Raw genomic sequence first — 26,592 nt, forward strand, 5'->3', positions numbered from 1 at the left:
CCAATAAGTTTTTCAACTTGGGGGTCCACGTTAATCAATTCATGTTAATTAATTAAAGGTTACCTTAAACCTCTGGAAGCGGTCAAAGAAGGCCCAGAAGTCTTTGTGTTCCTGGCTGCCGGCCTGGATGTAGTCGTTCGGACGGAAGAAGACGTCGTCCAGCTGGGCTCGGCAGTGCGGACTGTCCCAGTCCCAGGACCGACTGTGGACCCGCCCGTCCACATCCATAGTCCTGGTCCTGCTCCTAGTCCTGCTCCCTGGGCGTCCGAGGACAACTTCAACTTGTCGACTGACTAAACCTTGAATAACAACCACAACATGCTGATAAACTGCACACAACGATTACGTTTGCCTCCGTTTACAAAACGTTTGACATGAAAAAAAGTGCAGTTGGTTAAATTATTTCTACGTTTGATTGAAATAAAATGAATGTGAAGCAACAATGAAATGGTTGTTTGTATCTGTGCGGAAGAAAGTCACTGTCGGACCAACTTCCGGTCCGTCTCTAAAGACATCCGACAGACGGTTGCATCGTAAAGGTTTCACGGTCACGACTTAATTATGTTTATCATTCATTCGTGAAAACCCTTAAAAACACACCAATGGTAGGTCATGATTATGACATTAAAAGTCATATTTAGGAGATTTAAAAGAATATATATCGAAATGATTCGAATTATGAAATAAACTAGTCATATTTATAAGATACAAACATTTGAAATAAGGAAATAAAAACATCTAAATTATGAGATAAAGTCGAAATATGAGATTTTTAACAAATCGTAATTATGAGATCAATTATGATAGTCATACTTATCAAATACAAACAATCGGAATTATGAGATTAAAAAATATAATTATGAGAAATATGTCGAAGTTATGAAATAAAAAGTCATAACTATGAGGAAAAAGTCGCAATTGTGAGAGAAAAAATGTAAATTAGGAAATAAAATCATCAAAATTATAAGACAAAGTCGAAATATGAGATTACAAAAACTCGAAATTATGAGATAAAAAATTCAAATGTAAGAAATACAATGTCATAATTATTAGAAAGCCACAATTATGTGACACAAATAATGATTATGAAATTTAAAAAATCACAATTATGAGATCAGAAAATCTAAATTATGAGATAAAATTCGAATTATGAGATTGTCATACTCATGTGAAGCAGATGATGGGTCAGTTGAGGACTTGAGTTAGCTCATAGACAGAAATCCCAATTCCATGTTTCTTAAAAGTGTAACAAAAGAAGAAATAATCAAAATTGTAAAAAATTGTAAATACAAGACTTCAACTGACTGTCATGGAATAGATATGGTAACGATAAAAAAGGTTATAGAAGACATTTCAGAACCTCTGACATATATCACCAATGTATCATTTTTAACCGGAAAATTCCCAGACAAAATGAAAATTGCAAAAGTCGTACCAATCTATAAGAATGGAGACGTACACCAGTTTACTAACTACAGACCAGTTTCATTACTTCCACAATTCTCCAAAATCATGGAAAAATTATTCAATAGTCGATTAGATTTATTTATTAACAAAAGTGGGACGCTCGTGGAGAACCAATATGGATTTCGAGCAAATATCTCAACATCAATACCATTAATTAAAATAACAGAGGAAATTACATTACCAATGCAATAGATGGTAAAGAATGTGCGGCAGCAGTATTCATGGACTTAACAAAAGCATTTGATACAATTAATCATGATATTTTAATACAAAAATTAGAACGATATGGCATCAGAGGTTTGGTATTGAACTGGGTAAGAAGCTATTTAACCAACAGGAAGAAATATGTAAAGATGGGTGAAAATATGTCAACACGGCTAGATATATCCTGTGGTGTGCCGCAGGGATCAATACTGGGACCAAAATTGTTTAATCTTTATATAAACGACATTTGTAAAGTTACAAAGGACTTAAAGTTAGTTTTATTTGCAGATGATACAACTGCTTTCTGTTCAGGAGAGAACACACAGAAGATAATACAAATAATAACAGAAGAAATGAACAAATTAAAAAGATGGTTTGACAAAAACAGACTATCTTTGAATCTCAGTAAAACTAAAATAATGCTATTTGGTAATAGTAGGAAAGAGCATTATACGCAAATACAAATAGACGGAGTAGACATCGAAAGGGTAAAAGAAACCAGATTTTTGGGAGTATTAAAAGATGATAAAATGAACTGGAAATCTCATATACAAAACATACAACATAAGGTAGCAAAAAACATTTCAATAATGAATAAAACAAAACACGTCCTGGGCCAAAAATCACTTCATATTCTCTACTGCTCACTAGTGTTACCATATCTGACTTATTGTGCAGAAATATGGGGAAATAACTACAAATGTGCGCTACATTCGTTAACCATGTTACAAAAAAGATCAGTTAGAATAATACATAATGTTGGATACAGAGAACATACAAACCCTTTATTTATTAAGTCAAAAATATTAAAGTTTGGTGATTTGGTAAAATTGCAAACAGCTAAAATGATGTACAAAGCAATCTATAACCTGCTACCAAAGAATGTACAACATTTCTTCTCAACTAAAGAGGAGAAATATAACCTTAGAGGAAAAAATAATTTAAAACATTTATATGCACGTACAACACTTAAAACTTTTAGCATAACAGTATGTGGAATTAAATTATGGAATGGATTAAGTAAAGAAGTTAAAAATTGTACTGACATGATCCAGTTTAAGAGGTTGTTTAAATTAATAGTGCTTACAAAGTACAAAGAAGAAGAATTATGAGAAAAACTTCCAACCTTATTGAAAATATTCTTCATCTCAGTGTGTTAATAATGACTGAATTAATTAATTACATATTACAAACTGTTGTATATACTAATTCATAGATATTATTTTATTATATAAAAAGGTCAGTAAATGATTTTATATAATTGTAAATGCTTTGAAGTGGAAAGGGGTAGGATTAAATAAGCTTTGCTTCTTCCTACTCCTTTTCGGGCATGATGTAAATGAAATTATATGAAATTGTGTGATGTATTATGATGTAAATGTGTTCATGTTCGAAATAAACTAAAAGAAAGAAAGAAAGAACGAAAGAAAGAAAGAAAGAAAGCAACAAATGGTTGTTTGAATCTGCAGGGAAGAAAGTCACTGTCGGACCAACTTCCGGTCCGTCTCTAAAGACGTCCGGCAGACGGTTGCATCGTAAAGTTTCCACGGTCACGATTTAATTGTTTATCCTTCATTCGTGGAAACCCTTAAAAACACCCCAATGGTAGGTCATGATTATGACATGAAAAGTCATATTTAGGATATTCAAAAGAATATATATCGAAATGATTCGAATTATGAGATAAACTAGTCATATTTATAAGATACAAACATTTTAAATAAAGAAATAAAAACATCTAAATTATGAGATAAAGTCGAAATATGAGATTTAAAAAAATCGTCATTATGAGATCAATCATGATAGTCATACTTATCAAATAAAAACAATAGGAATTATGAGATTAAAAAATATAATTATGAGAAATATGTCGAAGTTATGAGATAAAAAGTCATAACTATGAGGAAAAAGTCGTAATTGTGAGAGAAAAAATGTAGATTAGGAAATAAAATCATTAAAATTATGAGACAAAGTCGAAATATGAGATTACAAAAACTCGAAATTATGAGATAAAAAATTCAAATGTAAGAAATACAATGTCATAATTATTAGAAAGCCACAATTATGTGACACAAATAATTATGAAATAAAAAAAATCACAATTATGAAATTAGAAAATCTAAATTATGAGATACAATTCGAATTATGACATTGTCATACTCATGTGAAGCAACAAATTGTTTGAATCTGCGCGGAAGAAAGTCAGTCGGACCAACTTCCGGTCCGTCTCTAAAGACGTCCGGCAGACGGTTGCATCGTAAAGGTTCCACGGTCACGGCTTAATTAGGTTGATCATTCATTCGTGGAAGCCCTTAAAAACACCCCAATGGTAGGTCATGATTATGACATGAAAAGTCATATTTAGGAGATAAAAAAATATATATCGAAATGATTCGAATTATGGGATAAACTAGTCATATTTATAAGATACAAACATTTTAAATAAGGAAATAAAAACATCCAAATAATGAGATAAAGTCGAAATATGAGATAGTCATACTTATATGTCGAAATTATGAGTTAAAAAGTCATAATTATAAGGAAAAAGTCGTAATTATGAGAAAAAATGTAAATTAGGAAATTAAATCATCAAAATTATGAGATAAAGTTGAAATATGAGATTTAAAAAAAAAATATCGAAATTATGAGATAAAGTTGAAATATGAGATTTAAAAAAAATCGTAATTATGAGATCAAATTCAAATTATGAGATAGTCATACTTATAAAATAAAAACAATATAAATGATGAGATTAAAAAATACAATTATGAGAAATATGTCGAAATTATGAGTTAAAAAGTCCTAATTATAAGGAAAAAGTCGTAATTATGAGATTAAAAAAATGTAAATTAGGAAATAAAAACATCAAATGATGAGATAAAGTCGAAATATGAGATTTAAAAAAAAAATCGAAATTATGAGTAAAGTCGAAATATGAGATTTAAAAAAAAAAATCGTAATTATGAGATCCAATTCGAATTATGAGATAGTCATACTTATAAAATAAAAACAATCGAAATTATGAGATTAAAAAATATAATTACGAGAAATATGTCAAAATTATGAGTTAAAAAGTCATAATTATAAGGACAAGAAGGGAGTTTGTTGTGTCTCCCTTAAGGAGTCTGTAAGACAGGGAAACAATCCAAGTTAGAATGTTTTGTATGCCAGTGAAAATACAATTTAAATTGTCCATTACTGGTCCTCAAATTCATCCTTCAGGTCCGATGTGATCCAGATCACAAAGTGTCCACAGGTCTGCCCGCATCATCCAATCATTTGGGGTACTTGGAAGACTGCCAGCATCTTCCAGTTTGTGGAGAAACCAGAGCAACGCTTACTCCAATCAGCAGATGTCCTGTTGTCATCATTCCCAATAGGTGGAGACCTTCACTGAAAGGTCACCAGGCACACGGCTCCACTTCTCCCAAGAGTCTGTCAACAGGCAGGTTCCCCCAAACCCAAGATATTGTCCATTTCCTGGAGAGGCCGGTTAATTAGTTCCATTGTTTAGATTTGGAGAGCAGTGCAACAAGAAAGTTAAGACAAGACAAGCAGGAGAGAGCAGGGAGAGGGAAGGGCAGTGTCCGCCTTCGATGAGAGCCAGTGAGAAGATCCTTGTAGTATGTTTTTCTTCTGTGATATGGGTCTGAAAGAAATGACTATAATATATAATAACAATATAATCTTTGAAAAAAGGGCACATAACTTAAAAATAATAACTTTACATTGAGAGATAAAACTGATGTTGATCTATAGATTTAAGTGTTGAATAAAAATGTAAATCCCCAAGAATTTCATTGCTCAAAAAATAATAATGAATAAAATCAATGTTAACTATTGACCAATTCAATGCTTTTTTTTTTTTTGGATTTCTTTTATTTGTTTTTAATCGTAGTATGTTTTTCTTCTGTGATATGGGTCTGAAATAAATGACTTTAATATATAATAACATACCAGTTTTCTTTGACAAAAAAAGGCACATAACTTAAAAATAATAACTTTACATTGACAGATAAAACTGATCTATAGAATTAAGCGTTGAATAAAAATGTTAAAAAAATACTTATTTTTAACACTTTTATGAGTGGCAACCTTTTGGATCCCCAAGAATTTCATTGCTCAAAAAATAATAATGAATAAAATCAATGTTAATTATTGACATATTTAATGCTCCAATGACTTCATATTAAATATTCCATTTGGACTTTTTTTTTTAGTTAACAAATATTGCATATTTTGTGGAGTTCTGTTTTGTTTTTATAAAATTTGTATTCATTTTTTTTTTGTTTTTTTTTGTTGCTTTTATCGTATGTTTTTTTCTGTGATAGGGATCTGAAATAAATGACTATATTATATAATAATAATATAATCTTTGACAAAAAGGGCACATAAATTAAAAATAATAACTTTACATTGACAGATAAAACTGATCTATAGATTTAAGCGTTGAATAAAAATAAAAATAAAAATACTTATTTTTAACACTTTTATGAGTGGCAACCTTTTGGATCCCCAAGAATTTCATTGCTCAAAAAATAATGAATAAAATCAATGTTAATTATTGACCAATTTAATTTAATGGGGGCAAAATATTGCATATTTTGTGGAGTTCTGTTTTGTTTTTATAAAATTTGTATTCATTTTTTTTTGTTGTTGTTGCTTTTATCGTATGTTTTTTTCTGTGATAGGGATCTGAAATAAATGACTATATTATATATTAATAATATAATCTTTGACAAAAAGGGCACATAAATTAAAAATAATAACTTTACATTGACAGATAAAACTGATCTATAGAATAAGCGTTAAATAAAAATGCTAAAAAAAATACTTATTTTTAACACTTTTATGAGTGGCAACCTTTTGGATCCCCAAGAATTTCATTGCTCAAAAAATAATAATGAATAAAATCAATGTTAATTATTGACATATTTAATGCTCCAATGACTTCATATCAAATATTCCACTTGGACATTCTTGGGGAGCAAAATATTGCATATTTTGTGCAGTTCTGTTTCGTTTTTATAACATTTGTATTCATTTTTTGTTTTGTTTTGTTGCTTTTATCGTATGTTATTTTCTGTGATATGGATCTGAAATAAATGACTATATTATATAATAATATAATCTTTGACAAAAAGGGCACATAACTTAAAAATAATAACTTCACATTGACAGATACAACTGATCTATAAATTTAAGCGTTGAATAAAAATGTTTAAAAAAATACTTATTTTTAACACTTATGAGTGGCAACCTTTTGGATCCCCAAGAATTTCATTGCTCAAAAAATAATGTTAATTATTGACCAATTTAATGCTCCAATGACTTCATATCAAATATTCCACTTGGACATTCTTGGGTGGCAAAATATTGCATATTTTGTGCAGTTTTGTTTCATTTTCATACAATTTCTATACATTTTATTTACATTTTTTTGCTTGTATTTCTTTTATTTGTTTTTAATCGTTGTAGTATGTTTTTCTTCTGTGATATGGGCCTGAAATAAATAACATACCAGTTTGGTTTTTTTTTTAACAAAAAAGGCACATAACTTAAAAATAATAACTTTACATTGACAGATAAAACTGATCTATAGAATTAAGCGTTGAATAAAAATGTTTTAAAAAAATAATATTTTTAACACATTTATGAGTGGCAACCTTTTGGATCCCCAAGAATTTCATTGCTCAAAAAATACTAATGAATAAAATCAATGTTAACTATTGACCAATTCAAAGCTTTTTTTTGTTGTTGTTGTATTTCTTTTATTTGTTTTTAATCGTAGTATGTTTTTCTTCTGTGATGTGGGTCTGAAATAAATGACTTTAATGTATAATAACATACCAGTTTTCTTTGACAAAAAAAGGCACATAACTTAAAAATAATAACTTTACATTGACAGATAAAACTGATCTATAGAATTAAGCGTTGAATAAAAATGTTAAAAAAATACTCATTTTTAACACTTTTATGAGTGGCAACCTTTTGGATCCCCAAGAATTTCATTGCTCAAAAAATAATAATGAATAAAATCAATGTTAATTATTGACATATTTAATGCTCCAATGACTTCATATTAAATATTCCATTTGGCCATTTCTTTTTAGTTAACAAATATTGCATATTTTGTGGAGTTCTGTTTTGTTTTTATAAAATTTGTATTCATTTTTTTTTGTTGTTGTTGCTTTTATCGTATGTTTTTTTCTGTGATAGGGATCTGAAATAAATGACTATATTATATAATAATAATATAATCTTTGACAAAAAGGGCACATTACTTAAAAATAATAACTTTACATTGACAGATAAAACTGATCTATAGATTTAAGCGTTGAATAAAAATAAAAAATAAAAATACTTATTTTTAACACTTTTATGAGTGGCAACCTTTTGGATCCCCAAAAATGTCATTGCTCAAAAAAATAAAAAAAATAAAATCAATGTTAATTATTGACCAATTTAATTTAATGGGGGCAAAATATTGCATATTTTGTGTAGTTCTGTTTGGTCCAGTCCGTGGAACCATTGGCGAGCAATATACTGGACATTGAATATTGTGGAGTGTTTTTTATACAATTTGTATTGATTTTATGTGCATTTTTTGCTTGTATTTCTTTTTTTTTATCGTTGTAGTATGTTTTTTCTTCTGTGATATGGTTCTGAAATAAATGACTGTAATACATATATAATAACAATAATAATAATAATAATAATAATAATAATATTAGACTTAGACAAACTTTATTGATCCACAAGGGAAATTGTTCCTCTCTGTTCCTTCATCAGGCATGTGATTTGACCACAATGAAAAAGACTGAAAAAACTTCCGGGGGTCTGGGGGACGAAGGCCCCCAGCCAGGTCCTGGTGGGGGGAAGCTCCTGGTTTTTCACCAATTTAACATGCTAAAATTAACAAAGACAGCACCATTTGAAGAAAATATTTTAGTGTTTAAAGACATGAAAACATCATTAATAGAACATACATAACCCAATTATAATAATGAATCACTGTATATGGTTCAGTCCCAACAGTATTTAGTCACTAATATTTACATCTTGTGTTCATTTCACATCCACAGGTGTCACATTGATCAGTGATATTATCTACAGTTTATTTACAGTATTACCACATGACTTCAGTTCATGTAAACATTTCATTCTTTTCGCCAAAATAGGATATAAATTTATGAAAATAATTAAACATGTTTAGTATTGTTTACTCATATTTGAAAATAGGAAATAACAATGTGAGGACACTGACATATTGCATGAAACAAGTGTGAAAATATTTACCTTCAAGATTGTTACACCACTGACAATAGTTTCAAGAGACTACATAAGAACTTAATATTACAAAATAGTATTATATGCACATTTATTTCAAATAAATTGTTAACTGGAATCAATAATGCGACTCTTTGAATTTCTGTAATTTCATAATATATTTTCACGTGGCTTTTTATTTTTAGAAAAACCCATTTATATTTCGCTAAGCAATAATTGGTTAATATTTAAAACAAACATGCGTATTTCGCAAGCAAATATTTTTTAGCTTACCTCATTATTAACAACCCTGTCTGCAACTGAAGTGGGTTGTGGGTGGATCTTTCCTCTCCATGTCACTTTCGGTTGACATCCCAAAGTACCAGCTAGTGAAAAGTTTGTTTTCCTTGCTTCAAGTTGTTTCATATGTTTTTGGCGTTTCGCGTGTACTTCCAAAGCCTTGAAACCTCGTGATCCATAGTCAATATTATCATGACACCACATGCACAAAACCTTTCCGGTGTTGTACCGAAATCTGTTACCCATCGGAATTTGTAACTCCAGGGGGCGATGTTCCCATGGCGTTTGTTTGATGGTTAAACGGCAAGCCCAAAGAGGAGAAGAACGCTTGCGTAAATGGCGTAAACTATCCTTATCTATATTGGAAAATGTATGTGTGTGAGAGAGAATCAACAGCTGAAACAATGGACTCATACTATAATGAAATGAAAATGAAATGAAATGAAATGAAAGTCATTGATTTCCAGAATATGTGTAATGTATTAATGCTGAAATTCTGACAACTGACGTTTCAGCATTAAGGATAGTTTACGCCATTTACGCAAGCGTTCTTCTTCTCCTCCTCGGGCTTGCCGTTTAACCATCAAACAAACGCCTCTGTAGAACTTGCACCTGGCTCGCTGACAACAAGCTATCCATACACTTGGGTAAAACAGAATCCATCCTGTTTGGGTCCCACATCAAACTTAAGAAAGTCAATGACTTCACCATAAAAGTAGGTGACAGTGTCATCACCAGGAAAGATGAGGTCACCTACCTAGGTTCCATTCTAGAGGCTAACCTTTCCTGTGATAAAATGGCAACCAAGGTAATCAAAAAGGTCAACCAACGAACGAGATTTCTCTACAGAATTTCCTCTCTGGTCAACAAAAGCACCTTGAGGATTCTGGCGGGAACTCTCGTTCAACCCTTTTTCCATTACGCATGCACCTCCTGGTACCCTAGCACCTCCAAAACCCTCAAATCTAAACTCCAAACATCCCAGAACAAGCTAGTCAGATTACTTCTAGACCTCCACCCCAGATCCCACCTCACTCCTACCCACTTCTTCAAAGTGGGCTGGCTCAAGGTAGAGGACAGAGTTAAACAACTTGCACTGAGCCTAGTCTATAAAATCCGCTACAACTCCCTGATACCGAAGTACATGTCAAACTACTTCCTTAACGTAAATGACCGCCATAACCACAACACCAGGGGGAGCTCCACTAACCACGTTAAACCCAGATTCCCATCTAAGAAAGGTCTTAACTCATTCTCTTTCTATGCCACATCAATGTGGAATGCACTCCCAACAGGTATAAAAGAAAGGGCATCTCTATCCTCCTTCAAAACCGCAATAAAAGTTCACCTCCAGGCAGCTACAACCCTAAACTAACACTCTCCCCGGATTGCTAATAATCAAATGTAAACAAATCAAATGCAGATACTTTTTCTTTTTCTTATGCCTTCTGATCTCTCTCTCTCTCTCTCTCTCTCTCTCTCTCTCTCTCTCTATGTCCACTACTTGCTGTCCATATCCTACCCCCCCCCCCTCCACACCCCTGATTGTAAATAATGTAAATAATTCAATGTGATTATCTTGTGTGATGACTGTATTATGATGATAGTATATATGATAGTATATATCTGTATCATGAATCAATTTAAGTGGACCCCGACTTAAACAAGTTGAAAAACTTATTGGGGTGTTACCATTTAGTGGTCAATTGTACGGAATATGTACTTCACTGTGCAACCTACTAATAAAAGTCTCAATCAATCAATCAATGGGAACATCGCCCCCTGGAGTTACAAATTCCGATGGGTAACAGATTTCGGTACAACACCGGGACGATCGATTTTCCGAATAAAATCACCGAACAAAGTCGTAACTTCCTTCTTCCCAACAGTATCAGTGATTTCCCTTTCCCTCCAGTCCCATCGAAACTTATTTTTGACATGTTTATCAATTTATTTTACTCGTAAAGCGTCCTTTTTCTCGTGAACCGACATTGTTTACATATGGAAAATGGCCGTAGTAACCATTATGAATGATGACGTTATTAACGTCATCATTCATAACAGATGTCCTGATTGGTCACAAGGAACATATCGACCAATCAACAACGGCGTGATATAAACTACGTCTCGAATCTTGATTTAGGGTCGGAAAAAAAAACGGAAAAACGGGAGATAATTTTTTTCCCCCCCAGAGCTTAAAAAAGACGGAATTCCGACTTTAGACGGAAAAATCACATGCCTGTTTCATCTTTGTGCCGGCACGGCATCCCCGGCGCTTGTACCAGTAATGTGCCAGTTTTATTTGACAAAAAAGGGCACATAACTTAAAAATGATAATGTGGGGGCAGGTGCAGTCAGCGCTGCCTGCAGGAGGAAAAGTCCCCGCCGCTGTCCATGGTACTGACGACGAGCGCCAGCGGGCAGGGGTGGGTCATGTGCTGACGGTGAGACACAGCTGGCAGGTGATTAGATTTCACAGGTGGTACGTGTTAATCTAATCATCTGTTGTCTAACAGTAAGCGGTCGGGAGCGGAGCGAGAGAGAGGATTGGGAGTGACGGAAAGGTCACGACATGCCGAAAAAGACTTTGACAAATCTGTTGTAAAACTTTGTTAAACCTGCACGCTTGGCTCTTGTGCCGTGTCTACAGTGGAGCTGCTAGGAAGCCACTTCCACAGATAACTTTACAATGACAGATAAAACTGACGTTGATCCACAGATTTAAGCGTTGAATAAATGTATTTTTTATTTTTTATGTTTTTACGACTGAGACCCTTCCAGGTCGCCGGGACCAAACATAAAGGGAGGCCCTGAAGTTAAAAAAAAATCTGTATATTGTATTGGTTTTGAAAATGAAAAATACCAAAATGGCCGCCGCGTGCTTGGATCATTCACTTTGGAGGCCCCTGGACTGGGGTTGCTTCATAAAGTCCGGAGAAACGTTCTACCTGCCTTCTACGCCAAAGTACATCTGGAAGACGTGGCAGCAGCCTCTCTCCTGCAAGAACTGGTAGAGCAGGCCCAGGTCCATGTGGTTGCCTCGGGGCCCGCGGGGGTCAAACGCGGCCTCCTGGAAGCCCGAGAACTTGCGCAGGGAGTCCACGCTTGGTACGGCGCCCTCGCCACCCTCGCCACTCAGGGACACGTCCTCTCTGTGTCGGATCGCGATCCGCTTCCAGGTCAGAACCTTGACTCTGAGAACACGGTGAGACGTGGTGTCAGTTTGTCTCCGGACGTCCGAAAAGGAGTAGGAGGAAGCAGAGCTGATTTACTCCCACTCCTTTTCTACTTCATAGCAATACATCAATGAAGAAGTCAATACTCATGAGTAAATACCCTAAATTACAGACTATAAGACACTATTTTTTTCCAACGCTTTGAACCCTGCGGCTTATAAGACAGAGCGGCTAATTTATGGATTTTTCTTCGCTGACGGCCATAATAGAAATTATCTTACAAAACTTTAAAAAAGCAAAACAAACATCACAGGGTGTTTTATTGATTGTGCTCTGGCGCCATCTTTTGGACAAATTTGCTTACTGCAGGAGCCTTACGTTTATCAGCAGTGCTTTTTTTTCCCAGTCGTCCAGCCGTCCATAGCGTTTCTACTCATACGGATTCTTCATTCATCACTCCAAGCAACGTGTGTAAGTTTTACAATATAACTAAAACTATTCTTACTGACTAAAGTGTCCCATGTGTGATGTCTGTAGGAGTGTTTTCATGCATGTTTGTACCTGCTGTCGTATAAATCGTCGTTAGCATTAGCTAATATGCTAACAGGTTTACGAGTGTCTGTGTTAGTATTATTAACTTACATTCTTTTTGTATTGTTTCACTTTAACAAATTCCTCAGTAAATTCACCAAAACGTCAGCGTGGAGTTATTGAGTCTGTTTAGCTGATTGGAGAGCTAGCTTGCGCAGCTAGTGGGTCCATGACTTCTGTTTTGTTTGATCAGCTGTTTTACTGCCGCATTGGGAAACAATTAAGGTATGTAAATAAATATTTCTGTGTAAATAAGTCATTTCACAACATATATATCTGCCACTTATAGTCCGGTGCGGCTAATATATGGATTTTTCTTCGCTGGCGACCATAATACAAATAGTTTTTGAAAAAACAAAGCAAAGACACTGAATAGGTGTATTATTGTTTGTGCTATGGCACCATCTTTTGGACGAGTTTGCACATTGCAGGTGCTGCATTGCCCTTCTGTTTATTGAACTTTGAACCGGAAGTAAAAGTGCCGTTCTGTCTTCTCGCCGTCCATAGCGTTTCTACTCATACGGATTCTTCATTCGTCACTCCTAGCAACGTGTGTAAGTTTTACAATATAACTAAAACTATTCTTACTAAAGCGTCCCATGTGTGATGTCTGTAGGAGTGTTTTCATGCATGTTTGTACCTGCTATTGTATAAATCGTCGTTAGCATTAGCGAATATGCTAACAGGTTTACGAGTGTCTGTGTTAGTATTATTAACTTACATTCTTTTTGTATTGTTTCACTTTAACAAATTCCTCAGTAAATTCACCAAAACGTCAGCGTGGAGTTATTGAGTCCGTTTAGCTGATTGGAGAGCTAGCTTGCGCAGCTAGTGGCTCCATGACTTCTGTTTTGTTTGATGAGCCGTTTTACTGCCGCATTGGGAAACAATTAAGGTATGTAAATAAATATTTCTGTGTAAATAAGTCATTTCACAACATATATATTTGCCACTTATAGTCCGGTGCGGCTAATATATGGATTTTTCTTCGCTGGCGACCATAATACAAATAGTTTTTGAAAAAACAAAGCAAAGACACTGAATAGGTGTATTATTGTTTGTGCTACGGCACCATCTTTTGGACGAGTCTGCACACTGCAGGAGCTGCATTGCCCTTCTGTTTATAGAACTTTGAACCGGAAGTAAAAGTGCTGTTCTGTCTTCTCGCCGTCCATAGCGTTTCTACTCTTCTCTTCATTCATCATTCCTAGCAAGGTTTGTAAGTTTTACAATACAACTAAAACAATTCTTACTTACTAAATTGTCCCATGTGTGATGTCTGTAGGAGTGTTTTCATGCATATTTGTACCTGTTATAGTTATGTACTGACGCCGGCTTCATTAGCATTAGCTAATATGCTAACACGTTTAAGAGTGTCGGTGTTAGTATTATTAACATACGAAATTCTTTTTGCATTGTTTCACTTTCACACATTCCTCAGTAAATTCACCAAAACGTCACCGTGGAGTTATTGAGTCTGTTTAGCTGATTGGAGAGCTAGCTTGCGCAGCTAGTGGGTCCATGGCCATGACTTCTGTTTTGTTTGATTAACCGTTTTACTGCCGTGTTACAGACAGCGTTTGGAAACAATTAAGGTACCGTATTTCCTTGAATTGCCCCCGGGAATATAGTATTCGCCTGCCTAGAATTACAGCCGGGTCAAACTCGTTTCGCAAAATAATTAGCGCATGCTTGGCACTTCCGCCGGGTCAAATATGAGTCATTAAATGACTCCCGCCTCCTGGTGGTAGAGGGCGCTAGTGATCCTTCTTGCGACTACCAGTACTGCAGAAGACCGGTGCTGCAGAAGAAGACAACAAGCAGCATGCATGAGCCGCCATCGTTTGCTTGCACTTTTACCATGGAGGATTACATATCTAAAATAAAACAGTTTTCTAAACTGGACTTTCAATCGAAGCAGGAGGTAATAATTAAAGGAATATCTCCAGAGACTTTTAAAACTGAAGAAAGATAAGGAAGACTGCCTTCGATCAGAAGCAGCTGCAGATGGACATCATTTATAAGTAAAGGTAAGACCATAATAACATTTTTTTTTATTAAATGTGCTTTTCATGATAAGGTAAGCGCCGGAGTGAGAAGAGGTTTTAAAATAATTAGCGCATGCTTGCCCATCCCGCATGCTTTTGGTAAGCGCAGGAGTGAGAAGAGGTTTTAAATTAATTAGCGCCCCTGCGGCTATTCAAGGAAATACGGTATGTAAATAAAAATTTCTGTGTAAAATAACTCATTTCACAACGTATATATCTGCCACTTATAGTCTGTAGTGGGTGTGGCTCATATACTCTATAGTGGGGAAAAGACTTTGTAGTGAGGTGATGAAGGTTTGAAGAGGAGTTACCTGGACCAGAAGTCCTCGCAGGCCGACTGTGCTCCTTCCACACAAACAATCCCGGGCTTCCCTGGCATGCTGAACCCGGTCAGGCCGAGCTCCTTGGCCCACTCCAGGATGTTCTTCCTCTTGGTGCTGTTGTAGATGTGGTGGCTGTAGATCCACAGTCGACTGAAGGCCTCCCGCGGCGGGCTGGCGTGGCTATCGGGAGGCGCCGGCGAGGCCGTCTCGCTCAGGAAGGCCTGCAGGTTGTCTCTCAGCCAGTCGGCCGCCGACAGCACGCAGACTTCACCCAGGCAGACCTCCGTCAGGTACCCCCTCAGTCCGGCTTGCAGCCGAGTCTGCTGGGCTCGGCCCAGTCCAGGAGACCTGAGGCAAGTACACGGTGTCACCTGGGATCACAACATCGCACACCTGCTCTTTTAATTCAACACATCTCTGCAAGGCATCGAACACGAACACAATTACTACTGCAGTACACAATGTGTATTTTTTGATTCATCACATGAGTCTATTTGTTATTTTTGACAGCCCTAATTATAATACATACAATAAATAAACTATCATGTTTATTTATATATAATTGGCAAGACATCTTATTCTGTAAATAACTTACAATAACTTACAAAAATAGTAAATTATCTGCCTATATATGTTATTATTGTGATAATTTTTGTGATTAATCACATAATAACTGGTTATTTTTGACAGCCCTAATTATAATACATACAATAAATAAACTATAATGTTTATTGCTATATATTTGGAAACATATTATTCTGAAAAATGATTTACTAGAATAAAAAAAAAATATTAAATCAATATACCCATATACGTGATTAATGCGATATTTTTTGTGATTAATCACATGAGTCAACTCGTTATTTTCGACAGCCCTAAATATAATACATAAAATAAATAAACTATTATGTTTATTGCTGTATAATTGGCAATATATCTTATTCTGTAAATAACTTACAAAAATAGTAATTAATCTGCCTATATATGTGATTATCGCGATAATTTTTGTGATTAATCACATGAGTTAACTCTTTATTTTTGACAGCCCTAAATAAAGTACATACAACAAATATATTGTAATATTTATTGTTGTTTATTTGGCAATACATGTAATTCTGTAAATAACTTACAATACCATACAAAAATAGTAATTAATCTGCCTATATATGTGATTATTGTGATCATTATTGTGATTAATCACATAAGTTAACTGGTTATTTTTGACATCCCTGAAATATAACAAATACAACAAATATATGACAATATTTATTGTTGTATATTTGGAAACATGTTATTCTGTAAATGATTTACAATAATAATAAAAGTAATTAAATCAATATGCCTAAATACGTGATTAATGCGATTTTTTTTGTGATTAATCATGAGTCAACTTGTTGCTTTTGACAGCCCTAATTATGATACATGCAATACATTTGCTGCAATATTTATTGTTATATATTTGGAAAGATAAATTATGTAAATGATTTACAATAATAACTTTTTTAAAATTAAATCAATATGCCTAAATATGTGATTAATGCAATACTTTTTTGCGATTAATCACATGAGTCAACTCGTTATTTTTGACAGCCCTAATTAAAATACATACAATAAAAAAAACCTATAATGTTTATTGCTACATAATTGGCAATACATCTTATTCTGTAAATAACTTACAATAACTTACAAAAATAGTAAATTATCTGCCTATATATGTTATTATTGTGATAATTTTTGTGATTAATCACATAATAACTGGTTATTTTTGACAGCTCTAATTATAATACATACAATAAATAAACTATAATGTTTATTGCTATATATTTGGAAACATATTATTCTGAAAATGATTTACAAGAATAAAAAAAAAACAATTAAATCAATATACCCATATACGTAATTAATGCGATATTTTTTGTGATTAATCACATGAGTCAACTCGTTATTTTCGACAGCCCTAAATATAATACATAAAATAAATAAACTATTATGTTTATTGCTGTATAATTGGCAATATATCTTATTCTGTAAATAACTTACAAAAATAGTAATTAATCTGCCTATATATGTGATTATCGTGATAATTTTTGTGATTAATCACATGAGTTAACTCTTTATTTTTGACAGCCTTAAATAAAGTACATACAACAAATATATTGTAATATTTATTGTTGTTTATTTGGCAATACATGTAATTCTGTAAATAACTTACAATACCATACAAAAATAGTAATTAATCTGTCTATAAATGTGATTATTGTGATCATTATTGTGATTAATCACATAAGTTAACTGGTTATTTTTGACATCCCTGAAATATAACAAATACAACAAATATATGACAATATTTATTATTGTATATTTGGAAACATATTATTCTGTAAATGAGTTACAATAATAATAATAATAATAATAATAAAAGTAATTAAATCAATATGCCTAAATACGTGATTAATGCGATTTTTTTTTCAGATTAATCACGAGTCAACTTGTTATTTTTGACAGCCCTAGTTCTGATACATGCAATACATTTGCTACAATATTTATTGTTATATATTTGGAAAGATAAATTATGTAAATGATTTACAATAATAACTTTTTTTTAATTAAATCAATATGCCTAAATATGTGACTCATGCAATACTTTTTTGTGATTAATCACATGAGTCAACTCGTTATTTTTGACAGCCCTAATTAAAAAACATACAATAAAAAAAACTATAATGTTTATTGCTACATAATTGGCAATACATCTTATTCTGTAAATAACTTACAAAAATAGTAATTAATCTGCCTATATATGTGGTTATTGTGATCTTTTTTGTGATTAATCAAATAGGTTAACTTGTTATTTTTGACAGCCCTAAATATAATACATACAACAAATATATTGTAATATTTATTGTTGTATATTTGGCAATATAACTTATTCTGTAAATAATTTACAATAACTTTAAATAAAATAAATAAATTAATATGCCTATATAAGTGATCAATGCGATAATATTTTGTGATTAATCACATGAGTCAACTCGTTATTTTTGACAGCCCTTATTATAATACATGCAATAAATTTGCTACAATATTTATTTGTCAATATATCGTATTCTGTAAATAACTTACAATAATTTAAAAACAAAAGTAACTAAAATGATTGTAAAAATATATTTGTTGTATTGTACATTTACAGTCAACATTATTATGCTCCAAACAACTTTTTTTTTCTACATTTCTGAAAGTCAAAGCTACATTTTGTACTTGGCTTAATGGTTTAAAATCATCAATTAAATCTTGGAAAATGATTAAAAGTACAAAAGCCCTTCAATTCATATCTTTATTTAAAAAAATGTAAAGTGATTTAGTTAGCCCTTGTTTGTCTTTTTGAATTTTGTATTTTATCATATTGTTTATTATTATTATTTGAACATTCTATTTGTATTTTATTTTATTTTATTTCCATGACATGTTTTTTTTTTTATGTCATAATTTGGTCACCTGTTGAGTAAATTGTTGACTATGTTGAAAGTGCCTTGACTTTTAGGTACATTGTGGATATATGTTTGTTGTTCAATTAAACAAATAATAATAATAAAATAAAACATATTGTACATTCACATCCAGAATACATTTTTTCCAATAAAACCAAAACTGTCCATTGACTTGAAAAATGACTCACGTGACAGTGATCTCCGGGATCACACAGGGATATTGTGGCGGGAAAGTACAGGACATGTGGAAATCCACCTGGGACGAGTGGAAACAGGACATCACAACGTAGGTTATTGACATATTATATTCCACTATGCTTACGAGTAGAAACGAGTAGAAACATGACATCACAACTTAGGGTATTGACATATTATATTCCACTTTGCTTACGAGTAGAAACGAGTGGAAACATGACATCACAACTTAGGTTATTGACATATTACATTCCACTTTGCTTACGAGTGGAAATGAGTGGAAACATGACATCACAACTTTGGTTATTGACATGTTATATTCCACTTTGCTTAAGAGTGGACACATGACATCATAACTAACGTTATTGACATATTATATTCCACTTTGCTTATGAGTGGAAACATGACATCAAAACTTAGGTTATTGACATATTATATTCCACTTTGTTTACGAGTGGAAACGAGTGGAAACATGACATCACAATTTAGGTTATTGACATATTATATTCCACTTTGTTTACGAGTGGAAACAAGTGGAAACATGACATCACAATTTAGGTTATTGACATATTATAATCCACTTTTCTTAGGAGTGGAAACATGACATCACAACTTAGATTATTGACATATTATATTCCACTTTGCTTACAAGTGGAAACATGACATCACAACTTAGATAATTGACATATTATATTCCACTTTGCTTACGAGTGGAAACATGACATCACAACTTGGATTATTGACATATTATATTCCACTTAGTTTACGAGTGGAAACATGACATCACAACTTAGGTTATTGACATATTATATTCCACTTTGCTTATGAGTGGAAACATGACATCACAACTTAGGTTATTGACATATTATATTCCACTTTGCTTACGAGTGGAAACATGACATCACAACTTGGTTATTGACATGTTATATTCCACTTTGCTTACGAGTGGAAACATGACATCACAACTTAGGTTATTGACATATTATATTCCACTTTGCTTACGAGTGGAAACATGACATCACAACTTGTTTATTGACATGTTATATTCCACTTTGCTTACGTGTGGAAACATGACATCACAACTTGGTTATTGACATATTATATTCCACTTTGCTTACGAGTGGAAACATGACATCACAACTTACGTTATTGACATATTATATTCCTCTTTGCTTACGAGTGGAAACATGACATCACGGCTTGGTTATTGACATATTATATTCCACTTTGCTTACGAGTGGAAACATGACATCACCACTTAGGTTATTGACATATTATATTCCTCTTTGCTTACGAGTGGAAACATGACATCCCAACTTGGTTATTGACATATTATATTCCACTTAGCTTACGAGTGGACACATGACATCACGACTTGGTTATTGACATATTATATTTCACTTTGCTTACGAGTGGAAACATGACATCACAACTTAGGTTATTGACATATTATATTCCACTTAGCTTACGAGTGGAAACATGACATCACGACTTGGTTATTGACATATTATATTCCACTTTGCTTACGAGTGGAAACATGACATCACCACTTAGGTTATTGACATATTATATTCCTCTTTGCTTACGAGTGGAAACATGACATCCCAACTTGGTTATTGACATATTATATTCCACTTAGCTTACGAGTGGACACATGACATCACGACTTGGTTATTGACATATTATATTTCACTTTGCTTACGAGTGGAAACATGACATCACAACTTAGGTTATTGACATATTATATTCCTCTTTGCTTACGAGTGGAAACATGACATCACGACTTGGTTATTGACATATTATATTCCACTTTGCTTACGAGTGGAAACATGACATCACCACTTAGGTTATTGACATATTATATTCCTCTTTGCTTACGAGTGGAAACATGACATCCCAACTTGGTTATTGACATATTATATTCCACTTAGCTTACGAGTGGACACATGACATCACGACTTGGTTATTGACATATTATATTTCACTTTGCTTACGAGTGGAAACATGACATCACAACTTAGGTTATTGACATATTATATTCCACTTAGCTTACGAGTGGAAACATGACATCACGACTTGGTTATTGACATATTATATTCCACTTTGCTTACGAGTGGAAACATGACACCACAACTTAGATTATTGACATATTATATTCCACTTTGCTTACGAGTGGAAACATGACATCACAATTTAGGTTATTGACATATTATATTCCACTTTGCTTACGAGTGGAAACGAGTGGAAATATGACATCACAACTTAAGTTAATGACATATTATATTCCACTTTGCTTACGAGTGGAAACATGACATCACAACTTGGTGATTGACATATTATATTCCACTTTGCTTACGAGTGGAAACGAGTGGAAATATGACATCAAAACTTAGGTTATGGACGTATTATATTCCACTTTGCTTACGAGTGGAAACATGACATCACAACTTGGTTATTGACATGTAATATTCCACTTACGAGTGGACACATGACATCATAACTTAGGTTATTAACATATTATATTCCACTTAGCTAACGAGTGGAAACATGACATCACACCTTGGTTATTGACATGTTATATTCCCATGTTCGAAATAAACTCAAACTCAAACTTTGCTTACGAGTGGAAACATGACATCACAACTTAGGTTATTGACATATTATATTCCACTTTGCTTACGAGTGGAAACATGACATCACAACTTAGGTTATTGACATATTATATTCCACTTTGCTTACGAGTGGAAACATGACATCACAACTTAGGTTATTGACATATTATATTCCACTTTGCTTACGAGTGGAAACATGACATCACAACTTAGGTTATTGACATGTTATATTCCACTTTGCTTACGAGTGGAAACATGACATCACAACTTAGGTTATTGACATATTATATTCCACTTTGCTTAGGAGTGGAAACATGACATCACAACTTAGGTTATTGACATATTATATTCCACTTTGCTTACGAGTGGAAACATGACATCCCAACTTGGTTATTGACATATTGTATTCCACTTAGCTTACGAGTGGACACATGACATCACGACTTGGTTATTGACATATTATATTTCACTTTGCTTACGAGTGGAAACATGACATCACAACTTAGGTTATTGACATATTATATTCCACTTAGCTTACGAGTGGAAACATGACATCACGACTTGGTTATTGACATATTATATTCCACTTTGCTTACGAGTGGAAACATGACATCACCACTTAGGTTATTGACATATTATATTCCTCTTTGCTTACGAGTGGAAACATGACATCCCAACTTGGTTATTGACATATTATATTCCACTTGGCTTACGAGTGGACACATGACATCACGACTTGGTTATTGACATATTATATTTCACTTTGCTTACGAGTGGAAACATGACATCACAACTTAGGTTATTGACATATTATATTCCTCTTTGCTTACGAGTGGAAACATGACATCACGACTTGGTTATTGACATATTATATTCCACTTTGCTTACGAGTGGAAACATGACATCACCACTTAGGTTATTGACATATTATATTCCTCTTTGCTTACGAGTGGAAACATGACATCCCAACTTGGTTATTGACATATTATATTCCACTTAGCTTACGAGTGGACACATGACATCATGACTTGGTTATTGACATATTATATTTCACTTTGCTTACGAGTGGAAACATGACATCACAACTTAGGTTATTGACATATTATATTCCACTTAGCTTACGAATGGAAACATGACATCACGACTTGGTTATTGACATATTATATTCCACTTTGCTTACGAGTGGAAACATGACATCACGACTTGGTTATTGACATATTATATTTCACTTTGCTTACGAGTGGAAACATGACATCACAACTTAGATTATTGACATATTATATTCCACTTTGCTTATGAGTGGAAACATGACATCACAACTTAGGTTATTGACATATTATATTCCACTTTGCTTACGAGTGGAAACATGACACCACAACTTAGATTATTGACATATTATATTCCACTTTGCTTACGAGTGGAAACATGACATCACAATTTAGGTTATTGACATATTATATTCCACTTTGCTTACGAGTGGAAACGAGTGGAAATATGACATCACAACTTAAGTTAATGACATATTATATTCCACTTTGCTTACGAGTGGAAACATGACATCACAACTTGGTGATTGACATATTATATTCCACTTTGCTTACGAGTGGAAACGAGTGGAAATATGACATCAAAACTTAGGTTATGGACATATTATATTCCACTTTGCTTACGAGTGGAAACATGACATCACAACTTGGTTATTGACATGTTATATTCCACTTTGCTTACGAGTGGAAACATGACATCACAACTTAGGTTATTGACATATTATATTCCACTTTGCTTACGAGTGGAAACATGACATCACAACTTAGGTTATTGACATATTATATTCCACTTTGCTTACGAGTGGAAACATGACATCACAACTTAGGTTATTGACATATTATATTCCACTTTGCTTACGAGTGGAAACATGACATCACAACTTAGGTTATTGACATATTATATTCCACTTTGCTTACGAGTGGAAACATGACATCACAACTTAGGTTATTGACATATTATATTCCACTTTGCTTACGAGTGGAAACATGACATCACAACTTAGGTTATTGACATGTTATATTCCACTTTGCTTACGAGTGGAAACATGACATCACAACTTAGGTTATTGACATATTATATTCCACTTTGCTTAGGAGTGGAAACATGACATCACAACTTAGGTTATTGACATATTATATTCCACTTTGCTTACGAGTGGAAACATGACATCACAACTTAGGTTATTGACATATTATATTCCACTTTGCTTACGAGTGGAAACATGACATCACAACTTGGTTATTGACATATTATATTCCACTTTGCTTACGAGTGGACACATGACATCAGAACTTACGTTATTGACATATTATTTTCCACTTTTCTTGCGAGTGGAAATATGACATCACAACTTAGGTTATTAACATATTATATTCCACTTTGCTTACGAGTGGAAACATGACATCACAACTTAGGTTATTGACATATTATATTCCACTTTGCTTACAAGTGGAAACATGATTCACAACTTAGGTTGTTGACATATTATATTCCACTTTGCTTACGAGTGGAAACATGACATCACAACTTAGGTTATTGACATATTATATTCCACTTTGCTTACGAGTGGAAACATGATTCACAACTTAGGTTATTGACATATTATATTCCACTTTGCTTACGAGTGGAAACATGACATCACAACTTAGGTTATTGACATATTATATTCCACTTTGCTTACAAGTGAAAACATGATTCACAACTTAGGTTATTGACATATTATATTCCACTTTGCTTACAAGTGGAAACATGATTCACAACTTAGGTTATTGACATATTATATTCCACTTTGCTTACGAGTGTAAACATGACATCACAACTTAGGTTATTGACATATTATATTCCACTTTGCTTACAAGTGGAAACATGATTCACAACTTAGGTTATTGACATATTATATTCCACTTTGCTTACAAGTGGAAACATGATTCACAACTTAGATTATTGACATATTATATTCCACTTTGCTTACGAGTGGAAACATGACATCACAACTTAGGTTATTGATATATTATATTCCACTTTGCTTACGAGTGGAAACATGACATCACAACTTACGTTATTGACATATTATATTCCACTCTGTTTACGAGTGGAAACATGACATCACAACTTGGTTATTGACATATTATATTCCACTTTGCTTACGAGTGGAAACATGACATCACAACTTGGTTATTGACATGTTATATTCCACTTTGCTTACATCCTGCAGCCTCTGCCTGATGACGAACTGTGCTCTGCAGGAAGGAGGTGGCGAGGATCCGTCCACGTAGTCGCGGAGCTCGGCCAAGGCCAGCTGGTCCAGCACCTCCAGTTCGTCCCGCGTGGGGAACATACTGCCGAGAAGTTCCAGCTCTGCGAGCTGGGCTGCAGCCCACTCTTGGAATGACATGCTAACTACAGCTAATAAGAACAACACGCGTGCTTTTAAACATAACAACTGTTCTATGTGCGCGTCATCGTGTTTAAATGAGTGACACGTGATGTCCGCGTAAAGTGGCGTGGACAAGCGGCGTACTCTCAACGGAGTTTAGCATGCTAGCAGCTGTGTTGCCACCCGGAACCTTTTGAGCCACGCACAGGAAGTAAAAAGGGTTTACAGTTATAAATCAAATCTTGGAGAATGATTAAGAATACAAAAGCTCTTAAATTGATATCTTTGTTAACATGTTTTAAAGTGATTTAGGCAGCCCTTTTTTGTATTTTTATTCATGTATGTATTATTATTATTATTTTAAATTATTATTAATATGTAATACTCTATCTGTATTTGCTGTTGTTTTCTTTCCTTGTTGTTGAAAGTGCCTTGACTGTTGAGTTAATTATAAATGTATGTTTGTTGTTCAATTAAAAAAAAAACATGTTTTCAAAGAGCCGTTCTAAAAAGTGCCTCGTTATGATTGATTATTTTTTTCTCAAGGAACAATCCTAGTATCTAAACGGAATTTTAAAGCATGCCAGCAGCTGTGTTGCCACCCGGAACCTTTTGAGCGACGCACAGGAAGTAAAAATGCGATGAATATTTCGTTGTTTTCAAGGAGCTGTTCTAAAAACTGCCTCGTTATGATAGATTGTTTTTTTTCTCAAGGAACAACCACTAGTATCAAATATAAATCAGAATAATCGAATTTACACAAATATTACACAATTATTCTGAATTATTGGCTCTAATTATTATTTATTTATTTATTTTTACGTTTTTTTTTAATGTTTTTTTTTTAAAATAAATCTTTATTTATAAATTTCAACATTTACAAACAGTTGAAAATAATAATCAAAGTAAGTACAAAAACAGTATAAAAACTAGAGATGTCCGATAAAATAATAAAGCTTTAAAATGTAATATCGGAAATGATCGGTATCGTTTTTTTATGATCTGTATCGTTTTTATTTTTTATTTTATTTTTTTATTAAATCAACATAAAAAACACAAGATCCACTTACAATTAATGCACCAACCCAAAAAACCTCCCTCCCACATTTACACTCATTCACACAAAAGGGTTGTTTCTTTCTGTTATTAATATTCTGCTTCCTACATTATATATCAATATATATCAATACAGTCTGCAAGGGATACAGTCTGTGCTTCCTACATTATATATCAATATATATCAATACAGTCTGCAAGGGATACAGTCTGTGCTTCCTACATTATATATCAATATATATCAATACAGTCTGCAAGGGATACAGTCTGTGCTTCCTACATTATATATCAATATATATCAATACAGTCTGTAAGGGATACAGTCTGTGCTTCCTACATTATATATCAATATATATCAATACAGTCTGTAAGGGATACAGTCCGTAAGCACACATGATTGTGCGTGCTGCTGCTCCATTAATAGTACTAACCTTTAACA

General features: G+C 33.4%; 2 protein-coding genes across 3 annotated transcripts in view; both read right to left on the reverse strand.

The window, feature by feature from the left end:
• Positions 1 to 505, reverse strand: part of dhx34 (DEAH (Asp-Glu-Ala-His) box polypeptide 34) — a 56,133-nt gene extending 55,628 nt beyond the window's left edge. For both annotated transcript variants that reach the window (XM_062060931.1, XM_062060930.1), the window contains exon 1: positions 64 to 505. In XM_062060931.1, coding sequence (XP_061916915.1) covers positions 64 to 228 — 165 coding nt within the window. In that variant the 5' untranslated portion in view covers positions 229 to 505. The remainder of the gene's footprint in view (positions 1 to 63) is intronic.
• Positions 506 to 10,811: 10,306 nt separating this feature from the next.
• On the reverse strand, positions 10,812 to 25,282 carry rwdd2b (RWD domain containing 2B). Its single transcript, XM_062062164.1, has 4 exons — positions 24,927 to 25,282; positions 19,055 to 19,122; positions 15,367 to 15,726; positions 10,812 to 12,434 (listed from the first exon to the last, which is right to left on the reverse strand). Exons 1-4 carry the CDS (start codon positions 25,113 to 25,115, stop codon positions 12,185 to 12,187), a joined length of 867 nt encoding a protein of 288 aa, XP_061918148.1. The 5' UTR covers positions 25,116 to 25,282; the 3' UTR covers positions 10,812 to 12,184.
• Positions 25,283 to 26,592: the final 1,310 nt, after the last annotated feature.

This window comes from Entelurus aequoreus, linkage group LG10 (assembly GCF_033978785.1).
Source record: "Entelurus aequoreus isolate RoL-2023_Sb linkage group LG10, RoL_Eaeq_v1.1, whole genome shotgun sequence".
NCBI classification, from domain to species: Eukaryota; Metazoa; Chordata; class Actinopteri; order Syngnathiformes; family Syngnathidae; genus Entelurus; species Entelurus aequoreus.

Bases quoted from the DNA above. Each gene is read 5' to 3' on its own strand.
- rwdd2b (XM_062062164.1), bottom strand. From the start codon at position 25,115: ATGTCATTCCAAGAGTGGGCTGCAGCCCAGCTCGCAGAGCTGGAACTT. The intron at 19,123-24,926 runs GTAAGCAAAGTG...CACTCGTCCCAG, and splicing joins TCAGGCAGAGGCTGCAGGAT to GTGGATTTCCACATGTCCTG. The intron at 12,435-15,366 runs GTAACTCCTCTT...CCGTGTTCTCAG, and splicing joins TGCGAGGACTTCTGGTCCAG to AGTCAAGGTTCTGACCTGGA.